This window comes from Quercus lobata, chromosome 12 (genome assembly GCF_001633185.2).
Source record: "Quercus lobata isolate SW786 chromosome 12, ValleyOak3.0 Primary Assembly, whole genome shotgun sequence".
Taxonomy (NCBI): Eukaryota; Viridiplantae; Streptophyta; class Magnoliopsida; order Fagales; family Fagaceae; genus Quercus; species Quercus lobata.
The window spans coordinates 26,455,670-26,474,340 of NC_044915.1; the positions used below are offsets into that span (position 1 = coordinate 26,455,670).

Here is an 18,671-nt window from a genome sequence, read left to right on the forward strand (position 1 = left end):
ATCTGGAACCTACTAGATTTTTTTTTTTTTAGGAAAATGATTGGTTTGTGTAAAAAAAAAGAGCATAAATTACTTTTTAGACCTTAAAATTTTAGGTATGGTAATTTAAACCTTAAAATCTTAAAGCAACCACATTAGTGGTTGCATAATCTTACAAAATAGAAAAAGTAAGTCATTTTACACATTTTGATAATAAAAAAACACCCACATCAGTGGGTGTAAAATTGTGCATAAATGAACAAGTGCTACAGTAATTGTGCATACGGTTACTGTAGCTCTTGCATTTGATATTTTATTTTATTTTGTTTTTCTCTCTCCATATGATTATCTCTCCTCTCCCATCTAATCTCTCTCTTCTTCTACCATCTTTTTCATCTTATCTTTTCTTAAATCCAACAACAAATCATCAAACATAAATCAATCTAGATCCCAAATTCATCAAGCCCTTTCCTTAAAAAAGAAAAAAAAAAAAAAAAAATATATATATATATATATGGATTCAAGTTACACCTGGTGTAACTCTTTAGAGTTACACATTTTTTTAACCGTTGGATTTAAGTAGATCCAACGGTTAAAAAAAAAACACTCATTATTACAAATATTATTATTAGAATCTCATTAATTACCCTCATTTATTACATCCTAAATTTATCTCTAAACCCAAAAACGTTTGACATTTGACTCTCTCTCTCTCTCTCTCTCTCTCTCTCTCTCTCTCTCTCTCTCTCTCTCTCTCTCTCTCTCTCTCTCTCTCTCTCTCTCTCTCTCTCTCTCTCTCTCACCATTGTTCTACCTCTACAGGTTGCTAGTAGAAAAAGAAAAAAAAGAAAAGAAAAGAAAAAAAGAAACGAAGTCGAACACTAACAATAGAGGTTTGTGATACTTATAGATACATGCCATTCGAACAAATTGATAGTTAGTGACATTATATTTACTCTATTTTACAATAAGGACATCAATATTATTGCTTTTAAACCATAAACACAAATAGGAGCATAGCACAACAACTATTATTATTATGGCAATTCTTATACAACAGCAACTAGTCCATATCCTATATTTCTGACCCATCAATATTTTCAACTATTAATGATGCACCATGACATTCAACTGGACAACCAAGTACTGGGTAGCAATGTCCAAGAAATAGTTGTGGTGGTGGGCGGGTACTGGCAAGGAGCCTGTTACAAAGGCTGCGGTGTTGTTGTTGTTTTTTTTTTTCTTTTTTTCTTTTTTTCTTCTACTAGCAACTTGTAGAGGTGGAACAATGGTGGAGGAGCAATGGTGTTGACACCTCATTTTGCAACTTGCATTTAACCTCACATGGAGGGTAAAAGGGTAATTTTGCCTTAGAAATATGCATCTTGATTCTAGTCATTAGATCTTTAATCTCATTTCACCAAAATGATTTTGATGTTGTAACGATCAAATCGATTGGTCATAAGCCCTAATCGAACTACCAGATTGAAAGTTATCATCAAATCAAGTTTTAATGGCTGAGATACACTATCAGAAATTGAGTCCGACTGTATGTGACTATGAACAATTGATTTTAATTGGTTATAAGTATAATCAATTTGAGATCAATGATGTGTCATAATTTGATTGGATAGGACTACATTTTATGGTAGGGTTGCACACACCTAATTAACTAGATAGTTAAACATTAATCATTCAATGAGTAATTTGTGCAATTATCTTTCAATTAGGGTAGATTTAGAACTAATTAGGTCTGAAATAGGAGTGATTGGAGCCTATTAATGTTAATTGGAAACTAATTTGAGACCTATTAATGCTAATTTTGCTGAAATTGTTTTCTAACAAATGACCTCTGCTCACCATTTCATTGATATCTCTTAGAATATTTTGAATCTATGAATGAGGTTAATTTTCCCAGAAAATAGACCTCCAGGGCTTCAATTTGAGCACAAGAAAGAGACAATTCCGATCAGAATTGAGTAAGATATGATTTTTTGAAATTGACTTTACAGGCTGTTACAGTAGTTACGGAAAAACCTAATTTTGCTTGCTCCTCACTCCCACCAATCTCTAAATTTAATGCACCAGATTTCTCCAAAGACTAAAATGAGGTCTAGGTTCATGATTCTTTGTTGACCCTCATTAAATGGTCTTTCATTCATATTTCCTCAACCACTATTATATAAACCTCCTCTCCTCCATTCCAAGGCACATAAAAAACCCCTCTCTCTTCTCCTCTCTTGAGTTTTAGTGAAGTTGATGGTCTTGTCATATCTTGGTCTTCCTGAAACTCAAGGTATTTAGTGAGACTCACTCTCTCTCTCTTAACTCTTCTTTTCCTCTACTCCTAGGACCTCCACTAAGAGTCTCCTCCTCCACCATATGAATCTTGCATGAAGGTATAATCATTTTCCCTAACCAGTTTTTATGTTGCCATGATGAGAATTTAAGGTTAAAGCATGATAGTAATTATTTTGATTCCCTTGAATATATTTAAATGTTCTTAAATGTTCTTATGTGTTCTTCACATGTTCTTAGTTGTTCATTACATGTTCATGCATAACACTAATTTTGATCTTAAATCCACATAAAAAACATGAAAAAAGATGTTTGTTTAATAATTCTTTCAAATCTTTGAATCTAGGATATTACCATTTACACACATTCACTAGAATTTATTTTTCAATCTAAATGAAATGCTTAATAAATGGAATTAGGGTTTATCACATACACACACAATGAATTCAACATGCAAATTGATGGATAACATATTAGATGATGTGATATGAATGTTGGCCACTATAGTCTAGAAGACCAGTTTCTCACCTTGTAACATAGCCTTCGAACTTAGATCAAAGGTTAGTAAATCAAATGCTTATCCATGTAATTTTCAATTTCTAGATTGTAACTGGGAAACAAAACTATGTATTTTATCTTATATTGTATTTAGGACCAAAGCCATGTAATTTTCCTATGATCAATGTAAATTCAATTGCAAATTAATAAAATGAGAAATATTTCAATTTTGGTTTTCTTATTTATTCTAATAAATAAATAAGTGGTGACTTCATTGTAAAACTCTTAATCTAAAGGGGAAAATATAACTAGTCGAACCTCCATTTTGAGAGGCAATAACACAACTCCACCCATTCACGTGAGTTTGGCCCAACACCTATAAAACGGGTTGGGGGCGTGGTCTCTCACAAATGATGGAGGAGACAGAGAGAGAGAAACGTTAAGAGAGAGAGAGAGAGAGAGAGAGAGAGAGAGAGAGAGAGAGAGAGAGAGAGTCAGATGTCAAATGTTTTTGAGTTTAAAGATAGGTTTAGAATGTAATAAATGAGGGTAATTAATGAGATCCTAATAAGAATATTTGTAATAATTATAGAGATGAGTTCAAGTTACACCTAGTGTAACTCTAAAGAGTTACACCTAGTGTAACTCTAAAGAGTTACACCTAGTGTAACTCTAAAGAGTTACACCTTATTTAAACTATTGGATTTAAGTAGATCCAACGGTAAAAAAAAGACCCTCATTCATGCTAATATTCTAATTTGATGATGCAAAGAAAATTAGTAGGTTGAATGTTCCAAGCTTCAATGGGTTAGTGGTTACTTGGAAGGCTTGAAAAGAAAGAAACAGTAGATTAAAGGTGACTAGGGTGAACCGACAAAGAACCCTCCTATGTTTAAGTTAGTTTTTTCTCTCTAGAACTCAAGAATTCCAACTTTAGGGATAATGGAAACTTACTTTCATTTGGTGTGGATGAGTTCTTATATAGTGAGCTTTGAAGTGGTTACTTGTTTAGTAACTTCCTCAAAATGTGTGGAAGTTGAAAGGTTCAGACTTAACTTCCACAACTGCTATAGAAGTTAGAATGTTCAATCTTATCTTCTATAACTACCATTGGAAGTTAAGTACTTAGTAGGAAGTTGTAGAGATGAACAAGGATTTGCTCATACTTCAAAATAGTAGAACGTGGTTCGAATTACAAGCTTTTGTACACAAATCCATTTCTGAAAATTTTCTAAATGCTGAGGGGTCATCCAAGTGTTTTCTTGATGGACGACCTTCATGCCCACGGATGACCACCTGACGATGGAAAACCTTTTTATGTTGGGCTAACCTTTCTGGTTCTGGACGACTCTTATGGACGAATTGGAAATGGTTCAATTTTTAGTTCACTATCAATTGCCCCTTGTCCAAGGTTCATCTAGAGTACTGTAGTATTTATTGTTGAATTTTGACACGCGTCATTGCTTTAATGGTTGACTATCGCGCCAAGTGTCATCATTTCTCTAGTTAAATTTTATTGTTCTAGATTGTGCCACATGTCATAATTTTATTAGTTGGCTGGTCGCGTCGATTTATTATTCGAGGAGAATGACACGTGTTAACTTTTGGTTGGTCCGTGTTGCTTCGTTGACCCATCTCTAGGCCCTATAAATATGCACATTCTCTCTCTTGCCCTTTTACTGTTATGATAATTTCCTTTCTGCCATTTCATCCAAGAGCCTCGTCTAGTTCTCATCTTCTAGTCTCGTCAGGTACTTTCTTTCCTTCATTCTTAGGTTTTCGTCTTTGTTCATTCTTCTAACTATGTCTGCGTCTAGTAGTAGCCTAGAGAGAGAGAGATAGATGAGTATTGGGACGTGTCTTCTGGGAGTAGTGGCGGTAGTTATGAGAGCAGTGAGAGTAGTACAGGTTATAGTAGTGATAGTAGTTCCTCAGACGAGAATTATTCGTCTGGGGTTCCTGATTTTTCTTTAGAGGAATTCTAGGAAATGCAACGTAGGATGGCTTATGGGGCAGGGGCTAGCTCGTCCAGAAGACAACCTAGTCCTCCTCAGGATGAAAAGGAGTAGGAAGAAGAAATATAATTTATAGCTCTTGAGGTAGCATTTACTCTGGACGCGCCTAAGTTAAAAACCCTTGTAGGAAGAAATCAAATTCCTAGTGAGTTTATGCCTCGTCTACCTGAAGAGGGAGAATGGTATTGTTCCCCCTTTTCTAGTTTTGGTGTATATACCTCTTACCTTCTAGCAAGTCTTAGGTTTCCCTTAAACTCCTTTTGTAGAGACCTGTTTTATAGGTTGGGTATTAGACCAAACCAGCTCAACCCCAATGGATGGAGGACAATAGTTGCCATGCAAGTGCTATGGCGTGAGGCATTGGAAGGGAATCGTCCAATCACAGTGGACGAGTTCCTTTACTGTTATAAGCCCTAAGAGATAAAGCAATCTGCTAGTTTTTACCAGTTCTTGTCTAGGGGCCCTCAGTTTATAAAGGGCCGTAGTTCTTCTGATAGGCTTTGGAAGAAAGAATTCTTTTTTATTTATGGAAATTGGGCTAGGGACCTAGTTGATGTAGATAGTGCCCCCTTCCCCCCTTTTACCAGCCCCTTAGGTTGTCTTTGTCCTAAGGGCATGTCTTTCTTCCTTTCTTTTATTTATTTTATCTAACTTTTTTACTCGTCTAACCTTCTTTGGTATTGGTGCAGCTGTTACTCATCCACGTTTGGAAAAATTTTATTTGGATCATATTGACCAAGCACGTGCCTTCCCTGAGAGGTCCTTCCACAACTTAGTAACTTTCATTCGTCTGGCTGCTTGGGGGCTTGGTCCTAAGCCTACTACAAAGAACCTTGCACATGAGGAGACTAATTGTCGAAGTAAGTATCGTCCATCATTTTGTTTTTTACTAACTTCATCCTCTTTAATATAGGGGTGGCCACTATGAAGGAAAATAAAGGGAAAGGCATTGCAAGTGGTACTGAGGGTGAAGAGGATGTACAGGTCTTGGACAATGTCACTCCTCTGGTAGTCCAGAACCTTGGCACCTAGGCTGGAAAGAGGAAGGGTATATCCAGCTCTGTGGACCTTGGTGACCTTCCTACTCGTCGAGGTTCCAAGAAACAGATATCTGGCAAGACTCCTCCTCCCAAGGTTCCAAAGTTGCCTTCTACGACAGTACATCTGGATGCCTCGGCAGTGAACTTGGTACCCCAAACCACTCCATCTATCCAAACTACTCCACTCATCCAACCTGATGATCCTACTCCTCCTGCAGCCAAAGCTCCTCACAAGGCTCACCCTTCAAAGAAAGGCAAATGTCCTCCCAACTTGGTACTGGATGAAGGTTATGCTTGGAAGATGTTCAAAGGACTCATTACTGACAATAAGGTGAACTCATGTTACAACATGTCAGTGAGGGATTTTGAACGTTTTGCCATCCATGACCTCTTCATGGTATGTGGTTTTCATTATTTTCCTTTTATTTTCTAAAAGATTCAAGGAAAATTTCTAACTCTCCTACGTCCATTTGCAGGCCATGTCCAAGTTTTACACTACGTCCACCTAAACTAAGTAGCTTTACATTGAGACTAAGGAAGAAAAGGAGAAGAACAAGGAGCTGAGCAATGAGGTTCTTCTAAAGAAGAGGGAGGTGATCAGATTGACTGAGGATCTCAATTGTCTACAGGGAATTGAGCAAAAACTAAAGAATGAAGTGGAGGAGCTCAAGGCAGACTCTATTGAAAAGGAAACTCGTATCACTCACCTCGAGGTGAAGGTTTAAGAGTTTACTTCATCTATGGAGAAGGCTCAAAAGGAAGCTGTCACAGCCTTCATGAGGTCAACCGAGTTCAAGACTCATCTAGATCGTCATTATGCTGCTGGCTATGAAGACTTCCATGCTGATGCCAAGGAGGCCTACCCTAAAATGGATTTTGACTCCTTCATGATCCCCACTGCTGCTGAGAGTTCCCTGCTTCCGACGAGCTCTGAGGACATCAATGTGATGGACGATACTTCAACTGAACCTGCCCAAGACGCCACTGATGTCAACAAAGACGACCCAAAGTCTAGGGGTGATGCCCTCAATGGTTTATCCTAGTAAATTAATTTTTCCTTTAGAAAAATTTTATTATTTTTAGTTTATTGGAAATGCCCGTTGTTTTGGGCTTTACTCTTTTTAAAATTCATTCAAGTACAATTCCCTTGCCCAAGTTTATGGATGAGCAACAAATACAATTGCCTTCATTGGCTTTAAAAACTCAAGGGTTTTTGGATAGTGGTCATCTGCCCTTTAATTTTTATGAATGACTGTTTGCTTTTATTTTCATTTCTTACTTGGTGTTAAAGATGTTATAAGCTGTGTGAACAAATTTTATTTACATTGTCCATATTATTTTTATGGTTTTAAGTGTGGACCATCCACTTATGAGAACATGTTATCTCATCCTGACTATATGAACGAATTTTTATCTACATCGTCCATATTGAAATAAATTTTTCATGCTTAACACTTTTACCATTCTTTACATTTCACAAGTATGACTCGTCAATGAATGGTATCTTTTTTTCTAGCTTTATTCGTCCATGTATTTGACTTATAGCTAGCATCATCTTTCATCCTTAGGTTGGACGATTCCTTTACTCGTCTTTGGTTAAGACGTTTCCAGCATGTACTCGTCCAAGGACTTCGAAATATTCTTACGTGCATGTTTTTCCTCGTCCATTAATTAGATGAATATACCTTAGGTTTTACCTCGTCCAGTGTTTAGACGAATATACCTTGGTTTATTTTTCTTTGCTTTATCCTTATTTTAAGGAAAGTTTATAGACGTTATATCCCTGCGTCCAGAGATGTTACTCGTCTTGGGCTTTTAGCCTTCTTGTGGATTAGTTTAAATGAAATCACAAAGAATCGGAAATTCATACAACATTATACACATTGGAAATCCAAACTGTATGTACATAGCATTAACATTGTCCACAAGCATGGCACATGCTTAAAAGCTAGTGCCATAGGGAATTTAGAAATACTTATGTACAAACAGATAGACTAAGTACATGACTTCTTCCATCATAAATTCGTCCATAGATAGCGCAGAAGTTAGAAACTAATGCACTTTTAAGGAATTAAAATATTTCAAAACATGTAGTAGTAGTAATAAACATAAGTAAATACGAGAGAAACAACACATAACTTCAACTTCGTCCATGATGCTCATCCATGGTGGTGTTCGTCCAGGCTAACCCTTCATTGATAGTATCTTCTTAGATGCTCAACGTTCCAAGGGTGCTCTAGCTTCCGTCCATCCAAGGCTTCCAGGTAGTATAATCCCTACCTTTTGTAGTTGACAATCCTATAAGGTCCTTCCCAATTAGGCCCTAGCTTTCCATGAGCCGGGTTTCTAGTTGCCAAAGAGACCCTTTTAAGGACGAGGTCCCCAATGTTGAAGCGCCTAAATTTCACCATTGCATCATACTGCCTAGCCATAAAACTTTTGTATCTTGTTGTCCTCTGCTCTACATCCATCCTTACCTTGTCAATAAAATCGAGGTTAAGACGAAGTTGTTCTTCATTGTCTTCCTCTTGATACTTCATCATCATGTGGTTAGCAATGTGTACTTCTACAGATATGACTGTTTCACTTCCATAGGCTAGTTTAAAAGGAGTTTCCCCTGTGGGGTTCCTCACAGTCGTCCTGTAAGCTCATAGAACACCTAGTAGCTCGTCTGGCCATACTCCCTTTGCCCCCTCCAGCCAAGTCTTGATGATTTTTAGCAAGGATCGGTTTACTACTTCTGCTTGTCCATTTGCTTGTGGGTGGGAGGGAGAGGAATAATGATTTTTGATTCCAAGTTGCTTGCAAAAATGTCTGAAAGGTGTGTTATCAAATTGTCATCCATTGTCAGATACTAGAACCCTAAGTACCCCAAACTTGCATACAATGCTCTTTCAGACAAAGTTTTTGACATTCTGTTGTGTAATCTTTGCTAAGGGTTTAGCTTCCACCCATTTCATGAAATAATCAATCCCTACCACTAAAAACTTCATCTGTTTGGTTTCAATTGGAAATGGGCCCAAAATATTCAATCCCTATTGCGCAAAAGGCCATGGGGCCATCATTGGGGTAAGATACTCCGAGGGTTGTCTAGGGACGTTACTGAATCGCTGACATTGGTCGCACACCTTGACATAAGCCTTAGCATCTTCTTGAATGGTTGGCCAGTAGTAACCTACACGGACGACCTTGTGGACAAGTGCTCTAGCTCTTGAATGGTTGCCAAATTCTCCCCTATAAACTTCTCTCAATACATAGTTTGCTTTGCCTAGAACTAAACACCTTAGGTAAGGCTGAGAGAAGCCTCTTTTGTATAGCACCTCGTCTATAAAGACGTATTTAGTTGATCTGGTCCTTAGCTTTCTGGCCTCGTCCCTTTCTTCTAGAAGCCTTCCATCTTTCAAATTGGTGACTATTGGGGTCATCCAACTTTCTTCACCTTCTATCTGTTGTATTTCTAGAAGATCTATACTAGGCATGTATTGGACTTCATCAGACTTGTCCACAAATCCATCTGCTGATGCTTCCTTCGCTAAGGCATCTGCCTCCATGTTTTCTTCCCTTGGGACTTGAATGGTTGCCACATGCTCCTTTATGAACTTCTCTCAATACATAGTTTGCTTTGTCTAGAGCTAAACACCTTAGGTAAGGTTGAGAGAAGCCTTTTTTGTATAGCACCTAGTCTATAAGGACATGTTTAGCTGATTTGGTCCTTAGCTTTCTGGCCTCGTCCCTTTCTTCTAGAAGCCTTCCATCTTTCAGGTTGGTGACTATTGGGTTCATCCAACTTTCTTCACCTTCTATCTGTTGTATTTCTGGAAGATCTATACTAGGCATGTATTGATGATGCAGCGTAGGCATGTAAAAGCAGAATCTATAACACACAAATACTACAACTCTTCCACTATACCTAAGTTCTACAAGAACACTAGGCTAATAGGCAAAATAATAGAGAAAACCTCTCTAACAAGCTTTTATTAATCAACACATAACATTTATAATCAACCCCTCTATAAAGAGTACTTATAAGAATAGAATTTCTCCTACTCCTTTTAGGAAAAGAAATAATAAACCTACTTCTACTTGAGAAAGGAAAAATAATTTAACTAGGAAAAGAAAAACAATTAAAATCCTAATTCAACTAGAAAAAAGAAAATAACATAAAATATTAAAATATTTTATTCTTCCTTAACCATCTGCATCATTCTCTTGGGGTTGGGGAAAACTCGTCCTCGAGTTTTGTGGCAATCTTCCACAATCAATTGGAACCCCGAATAATCCTCTCCATCCTATTCTTCTATGCAAGACAAGACGAATCAGTATACTACTTATCAATCTTTTCTCACTCATAATAAATCTTGATGTACGGATTTTTATTCTTGATCTCTTTTGCCATGGTGGGATATGTGAAGCAAGTACTAAAAAAGAATCCATGCACACATTCAAAAACTTTATATTTCCTCCTCCATAAAGATTACTTAAAATCACTTGTTCACGCCTCTTGTTGACCTCTATCAATTCTTGTTCAATAAAATCCTCCCAGAGGGGATCAATAACCTTTTGTTTTTGAATGTCGAAAGTCTCATCAACGATGTGAGTTATGGGCTCATCTTGTATGTATATGACTTTATTTTTATCAAGCTCAATCTTGTCTTCTTGACTAAAATCTTCAGGATAGTCATCATAAATTGGTGAAGAATCCCAATTTATTACACAGACTTTTTCAATGTATTCATACTCCATTTTGATATCGTAGTCCTCCTACTCGACATCAAAATACTCCTCCTCCTCCACATAACATGGATTTGGATGGCAGTTTTGAGGTTGGTTTTCAACGGTTAAGGCGGCAAGCTGCTTTGAAAGTGCATCAAACCACTCCTCTGTTCGTTGAAAGAATACCTCTAATTTCGCATCGTGTGCAACCTCATCTTCCTCCACAAAACGTAGAGTTGGACTACAGTTTCGAGGCTGGTTAACAACGGCTAAGGCAGCAAGCTGCTTTGTCAGCGCTTCAAACTGCTCTTCCATCTGCTGAAAGCGTGCCTCTAGTTGTGTATTGCGTGCAATCTCATTGCGTTCATAATCACCATCTATAGCAGCGTGCCTTCCCCCACGTGATCCTCGTGCCATGGTAGGAATCTAACTGTGCTCTGATACCAACTGATGCAGCGTAGGCGTGTAGAAGCAGAATCTATAATACACAAATACTACAACTCTTCCACTATACCTAAGTTCTACAAGAACACTAAGCTAATAGGCAAAATAATAGAGAAAACCTATTTAACAAGCTTTTATTAATCAACACATAACATCAAAAATCAACCCCTCTATAAAGAGTATTTATAAGAATAGAATTTCTCCTACTCCTTTTAGGAAAAGAAATAATAAACCTACTTCTACTTGAGAAAAGAAAAACAATATAACAAAGAAAAGAAAAACAATTAAAATCCTAATTCAACTAGAAAAAAGAAAACAACATAAAATATTAAAATATTTTATTCTTCCTTAACTATCTGCATCAATTGGACTTCATCAGACTCGTCCACTGATCCATCTGCTAATGCTTCCTTCGATAAGGTGTTTGCCTCCACGTTTTCTTCCTTGGGGACTTGAATGAAACTAGCTTCTCTAAATTTCTTAACAAGGTATCTCACCGTATTAAGATATTTCTTCATCCGTTCTTCTTTAACTTCACACGTTCCATTCACTTGACCTATAACCAACTAAGAGTCTTCCTGGACGACTATTGATTCAGCCTCCAAAGACTTAGCCAATTCTAGCCCTTTAAGAAGGGCTTCATACTCAACTTCATTGTTGGTTTTTTGATACTGCATACGAACCTTATACTTCAACTTATCTCCTTCTGGAGATTGCAACACAACTATTATTCCTCCTGCATATAGTGTAGACGACCCATCCATATGGATGACCCATGTTTTTACTTCTTCCACCTCATCTAAACTACCATGACTTGGAGTGAATTCCGCAATGAAATTTTCTAGAGCTTGAAATTTTATTGCATTTCTTGGTTGGTACTTGATGTCAAACTCACTAAGCTTAACAGCTCATTGGATCAATCGTCCTGCAGCTTCCAACTTGTTCATCACCTTCTCAAGCAGATGATTTGTCATGACATTGATGACGTGAGCTTGGAAGTAATGCCTCAGCTTCCTAGAAGCCGTTATTAATGCAGAAGTCAACTTTTCCATCATTGAATATCGTCTTTCTGCTCCCCTTAGCGCCCGGCTTGTATAATACACAGGCTTCTGCACCTTTCCTTCTTCCCTGATCAATGTTGAACTTACTGCATGTGGGGACACTACTAAGTATAAATATAACTCTTTACCATGTATGGATGGACTCAGTAGAGGAGCCTTAGTAAGATAGACTTTAAGATCCTGGAAGGCCTTTTGGCACTCGTCCATCTATTTGAATGCCTTCCTGAGTACTTTGAAAAAAGATAAACACTTATTTGTAGCTTTTGAAACAAAAATGTTTAGAGTTGCAACTCGTCCAAAGAGGGACTGGACTTCCTTGACATTCTTTGGTCGTTCCATGTTTAGTATGGCTTGGATCTTATCTAGATTTGCTTCAATTCCTCTTTGTGAAACTATGAATCCCAGAAACTTCCCTGACGAAACCCCGAAGGGACACTTACTTGGATTCAACTTCATATTGTATAGTCCATAAGAGTAGTCCAGAGCCAAAAAGGTTAGCCCAACATAAGAAGGTCATCCATCATCAGGAGGTCGTCCGTGGGCATGAAGGTCATCCATCAAGAAAACTCCTGGAAGACCCCTTAGCATTTAGAAAATTTTTAGAAATGGATTTGTGTACAAAAGCTTGTAATTCGGACCACGTTCTACTATTTTGAAGTATGAGCAAATCCTTGTTCATTGCTACAACTTCCTACTAAGTACTTAACTTCCAATGGCAGTTGTAGAAGATAAGATTGAACATTCTAACTTCTATAGCAGTTGTGGAAGTTAAGTCTGAACTTTTCAACTTCCACACATTAAGGAAGTTACTAAACAAGTAAACACTCCAAAACTCACTATATAAGGACTCATCCACACTAAATGAAAGTAAGTTTCCACTATCTCTAAAGTTGGAATTCTTGAGTTCTAGAGAGAAAAAACTAACTTAAGCATCGGAGGATTCTTGGCAGGTTCACCCCGGTCACCTTTGATCTTGTTTTTCTTTCTTTTCAGGCCTTCCAAGCAACCACTAGCCCATTGAAGCCCAGAGCATTCACCTTATTGATTTTTTTTGCGTCATCAGTTGGCACCGTCTATGAAAAAGATTAAATTTGTGATTTGCAATTTATCTTTCTAAAGTCAAAAGGTTGTATGGTCCGGACAAGGTTAATGGCCACTAGTCCAGGCCATCAGGAGAGTGGAAATGCTTCCAACCATCCCAACCGCACTCACCAGTCAGCACCTGTTATGCAACCGCCTTCTGTCCAGCAAATACAATCTATGGCAGCCGCCATGGCAGAGTTAACAGGTCATAATCAATAGTTGACTCGAGAGATCAACCAAAGAAGACAGTGTAATGAAAGGTGTGTGGAAGGGCAGGCTCAGAGTCAAGAAGTTAGAGAAGGAGAAGTTGTTAAGCGCGAGAACCACTCAAGGGGTACTGCTTCACGAAGGGTGCCACACTTGGAGAGGGAGATAGATTAAATGAAGAAAGTCATGGATGAGATGAGGGAGAATATGCGAAGGACGAATCACGTAGATGATTTAGTTCATCAAACTAATTCCGCTTTTATAGCTTCCATCAATAGTCATCCCCTGCCTTCCAAGTTCAAGATGTCTTCCTTGGATTCGTATGATGGAACACGCACCCCATGTGATCATATTGTAACCTTCAAGACCACAATGCACCTTCAAGGGGTTCCAGATGAAATAATGTGTAGGGCATTCCCAACCACCCTTAAGGGGCCAACACGAGTATGGTTCAGTAAAATACCTCCGAATACTGTTGGTTCTTTTGAGGAGTTGAGCAAGTTGTTCGTTAACAACTTTATCGGAGGACAAAGGCATAAACGCTCTTCGTTCAGCCTGCTTACCATAGAGCAGAGCAAGGAGAAAATGAGAGTTTGCGCTCCTTTATCACTTGTTTCAACAGGGAAGCTTTAACGATAGACGAGATGGATGACAAGTTACTATTGGTAGCCTTCCACAATGGAGTTAGTTCTGATTTATTCATCCATAAGCTTTACAATCAAAAGCCACAAACCATGGCTGAACTCATTCATTCAGCTCAAAACTTCATGAATGTAGAGGATGCAACCATTGCCAAGAAAAGGAAGACAGCAGAGCGAATGGTAGCAGACCTCCCACGCCATCTTGAACAAGGCCCTTGTCCAAAAAAGGCTCGGATGGGAGAAAAGAAGGATAAAGATAATAGGAAGGCACATTCATCTTCAGGAAGGAGTCAACACTACATGCCTTTGAATGTTCCACTTGATCAAGTGCTTATGTAGATCAAGGATGAACCATCCTTGAAATGGCCAGAGAAGATGAAGGGAGATCCTAATAAGCGCAATAAGAATAAATATTGTCGCTTTCGTAGAGATCACAGGCATGACACGGACGAGTGTTATAACTTAAAGCAGCAGATAGAGAACCTTATCAAACAAGCAAAGTTGAGACATTTCGTTGGAAGAGATCATAAAGACGAGAAGTTGAAAGAAAAGGTAGAAGAGTCATCACGACCCCCACTTGGAGAAATAAGGGTTATTATTGAAGGAACTTCAACAGGGCAATCTTCCAAGTCAAGGAAGACGTACCTAAAGGTGGTACAAAACGTCTAATTCTCTAGACGACCACCAAGTACGAGAGGGGCAGATGAGCAAGCCATTATGTTCACAGACGAGGACACTAAAAGAATCCATCACCCACATGATGATGCGATCGTCATTACTCTGCTCATTGCGGATTATACAACTAGAAAGGTGTTGGTAGATAATGGAAGTTCGACAAACATCTTATATTACCCCGCCTTCCAACAAATAAGACTTGGACAAGATCAACTACGTCCAGTATGTTCACCCTTGGTGGGATTTGGAGGAATGAAAGAGCAACCTGTAGGCACTATTACATTACCTGTAGTGTGGAAGCATACCCACAACAAATAACCAAGGAAGTAAATTTCCTCATGGTGGACTATTTGTCTTCCTATAACGCCATCATTGGAAGACCAACTTTAAATAGTTGGAAGGCAATGACATCTACCTACCACCTATCAATCAAATTTCCAATGGAGTATGGGATAGGGCAAGTACAAGGAGATCAGCTAGCTGCTAGAGAATGCTACTTAGCCATGTTGGCTATGGATAAGCATGTGCAGACCATGAATATAAAGGAAAGAAGGTTGTAGTAGAACCCACTGAAGTACTGGAAGACATCCTTTTGGGAGAGGGTAATCCCGAAAAAATTACCAGAATTGGAACCAGTATGGAGGAAAAGACGAAGCAAGACCTCGTCCACTTTTTAAGGAAGAGCATATTGATGTCTTTGCATAGAGTCATGAAGACATGCCAGGAATTGACCCAAGTGTTATTTCTTGAAAGCTCGAATGTGTGTGAAAACACAAGAGCTCTTTAGACCCCCAAATTAAAAATTACGGCTCAGATGATTTTACTTTAACTTAAACTAAGTGTGGAATATAGTAAATACGAGCGAACAAACAATATAACTACTCTAAGCCATATTCATCAAATATCAACAATAAAATGAAAGCTAAAAGAGTAGGGAAGAAGGATGCAAACACAAGATAACACCGCGATGTGTTATTAAAGAGGAAACCGAAGAACTCGTCGAAAAACCTCTCTGTCGCCCTCTAAACAGTAAATCGATCCAGTAGAGAATAAAGTTGGAGTATACAAATAACAAAAGACCCTCCAAGCCTAGTCTACCCAATGTAGTTGAGCCCTCCAAGCTCCTGCTACCAATGGACTTCTCAGAGTCATGTCTTCTTTAGCTTTCCAGATCCCGCAATACGCTCAATTGCATCCGCCAAGCCTCACCGGCTTCTTTTGGCAAATCCCCAAAGCTTCCCAAGCTCCAAGAAACCCTTTACACTCTAAAAAGGTGTAGGTTGTGTTTAGATACAAATCTTCTCTCAAGGTATGACAGTGAGAGAGGAAAGGAAAAGAGGCTAGAATGATTTCTTACTAAGGATGAGTAGCTTTCTCTCTCTCTAAAAGATGGATATGTGTGTTATAGAAAATATATCTAAGGTTTTTCTCTCTGTATGACCTCTCATACTTTTATGGGTAATGAGGGTATATATAGTATGGGTGAAAGGTAAGAAAGTCACACTTAAAAAATCCTTCAGGCAGAATGTTTCGCGAGTACTTCGCGGTAAAGCCTTACCTACAAGACACTCGCGAAATCGACAACTTGACACAACTCTTTAGCTTCCAGCATGTGCTTCTCACTTGGCTCTTTTGCGAGTTAGCTTCTAGCAAGACACTCACAATATCCACTTGTTCATCCAATATATGCTCAATTCTTCACCATCTTAATACTAAACCCAATACAATAAATCCCACAAAATACAAAGAACAAAATTAAGGCAATTGTAACACTTTTTTGTCATGGAATAAAGCCAACATAAAATATAGTTGTAAATCACAACTTTACAATCTTCTCATTTGGCTATTCCGTGACAAAACACCCTATAACAGACTCTAGACTTAAATGTGAGTTTGAGAATAATGGCAAAACTCACTCACACCTAAATCTAGAAGCTGTGAAGCACTTGGAACATATATACTTGTAACCTAAAACACTTGCACAAAACACATTAGACCCTCAAGGTAAAGCAAGTACTAAAAGGACAAGTATAACGTAACAAGTAAAATGCGATCAAGTAAACATGATGTAAAACATATGAGCAACTTGATCAAACACAAAACAGTCATATGGAAATGACTACAATGATCATATATCAAAGTAAATGATCATCCGAACATGCAACCAATAAAGCAAAATAGCATAAGGATAAATGCATTTTCAACACATAAGCATGATGCGATGAGAGCAACAAAGCATAAATACTAAACATAACTCAAAGCACTATAAAGCAACGAGAAAACAAGCATATAGAAGAACATAGCAAAACAAGGTTTTCTAAAAAAAATGTCTTCTCCTCCTTGGTATACGCATCTCCCCTATGGCTTTCTCCCCCTAGAATGTGCATGAGGTTGAAGTTCTCCCCCTAAGAATGTGCACATGAGCATGGTTTTAAAAATCGGTACGGTGAAAGAACCGAAAAATGAGCTAATTACCGGTTTTATTCCGACCGATAGTCGAACTGGTGACATCATAAATAATTTAATTAATATTTATTTAAATTATATAAATAATTAATAATTTTTTAATTTACTAAAAACATGATTAGGCTCATGACTAGCACATCACAAAGAGTTCACTGCCACACACATTTACAACATTTATCAACATTTGCTTCAAATCCACCCAAGTTACCATCCAAGTCCAACCCCAACCACAAAAAAATGTAGGACATCCAAAGGACATCCAAACAAACTCAACTCATGTACTTTTATCTATAGCTTTGTCTTTTAATAAAAAGATACAGATAAATTCCACAACAATAAGTTCATTAGTCATTACATTTACATCCAAATGACAAATAACAAATAAGTTCATTACATCCAAATAGCAAATAAGTTTTAAAGTTTCAAAAAAACTACTAAGTGAAATCAATATCATCATCATGTGACCAAAGCCTCATTTGTTATGAAGAAAATTGAAATCAATATCATCATGCGAACCAAATGCTCCACCACTAGCATCATTATCATCATCCTCATCTTCAACATGAATAAGATGATTTTTATCTCTAAATCCGGGAGGAGCATCATCTTCATCACCAAATGATTCCAAATTAATGTCATCATCATCCTCAATCACTTCATTGTCCATATCTATACAAATTCCAAAACCAAAGAACAATATCATTTCTCATAAATCATAAATAGTCTAATTAAAATATGCAACTAGGCAAAAAATTGTTATAAGCTAACCTCTTTGTACATGGCTAGAAGACCCTTCTTCAATTGGATAGGCTCCCTCTTCATATAATGCATTCTCTATCTCCTCATGATCAAGAAATGGAGGTTCTTCATCTTCCACTACCCAAAATTCAGTTTTATCGATACTTGCATAATCAATACGATCAAATTTGAACTTCTTCCTTTTGACTCTATATCATAAGATGAACATAATGAATAATTTAATTAGTAACCAAATCACTTATATTTCACAATCACAAAGAACCCACTTGACCAAATCAGTGAATCACTCATATTTCCCCACAAAAACATTGAAACAAAGAGATTATATAATATATACCTTTCTTTCAATTGGTAGTTATAATGAACAAACACAAGATCATTAAGTCGTTGATGCTCCAATCTATTTCTTCTTTTGGTATGTATTTGTTGAAAAACACTCCAATTCCACTCACATCCTGAAGAGGCAGCTGTTTGGCTAAGGATCCGAATTGCAAACTTTTGTAAGGTTGGAGCACAAGATCCAAACAACTTCCACCACTCATCTAAGTTTCATATAAAACACAAAACAAAAATACAATGAATCAATAAACACAGCTATACTTATCCCAAAAATATAAAAAAGAGTTATGATCTTTAAAACATATTTTCATTTTATAATTAGCAAAAGTAAACATTATCTTACCCGGCTGAGATGTCTTGGCTGATTCTTGAGCAAGTTGGGTTCCAAAAGTTTGTTCACGCTCTCGAAATAGCCTTAATTCCTCCACCAACTTCAACCGACCAACTGAAACT

At 37.6% G+C, this 18,671-nt stretch overlaps 1 protein-coding gene and 1 long non-coding RNA gene across 2 annotated transcripts; both read left to right on the forward strand.

The window, feature by feature from the left end:
- The first annotated feature begins 2,262 nt into the window (after positions 1–2,262).
- LOC115970702 lies at positions 2,263–6,839 on the forward strand. The gene is made up of 3 exons (XR_004087132.1): positions 2,263–2,378; positions 5,480–6,227; positions 6,307–6,839. It is a non-coding gene; the product is annotated as an uncharacterized LOC115970702 (long non-coding RNA).
- A 6,358-nt stretch (positions 6,840–13,197) lies between these two features.
- On the forward strand, positions 13,198–14,648 carry LOC115970453. The gene is made up of 4 exons (XM_031090086.1): positions 13,198–13,336; positions 13,604–13,841; positions 13,961–14,246; positions 14,319–14,648. The coding sequence occupies exons 1-4, from the start codon at positions 13,198–13,200 to the stop codon at positions 14,646–14,648; spliced, it is 993 nt and encodes a 330-aa protein (XP_030945946.1).
- Positions 14,649–18,671: the final 4,023 nt, after the last annotated feature.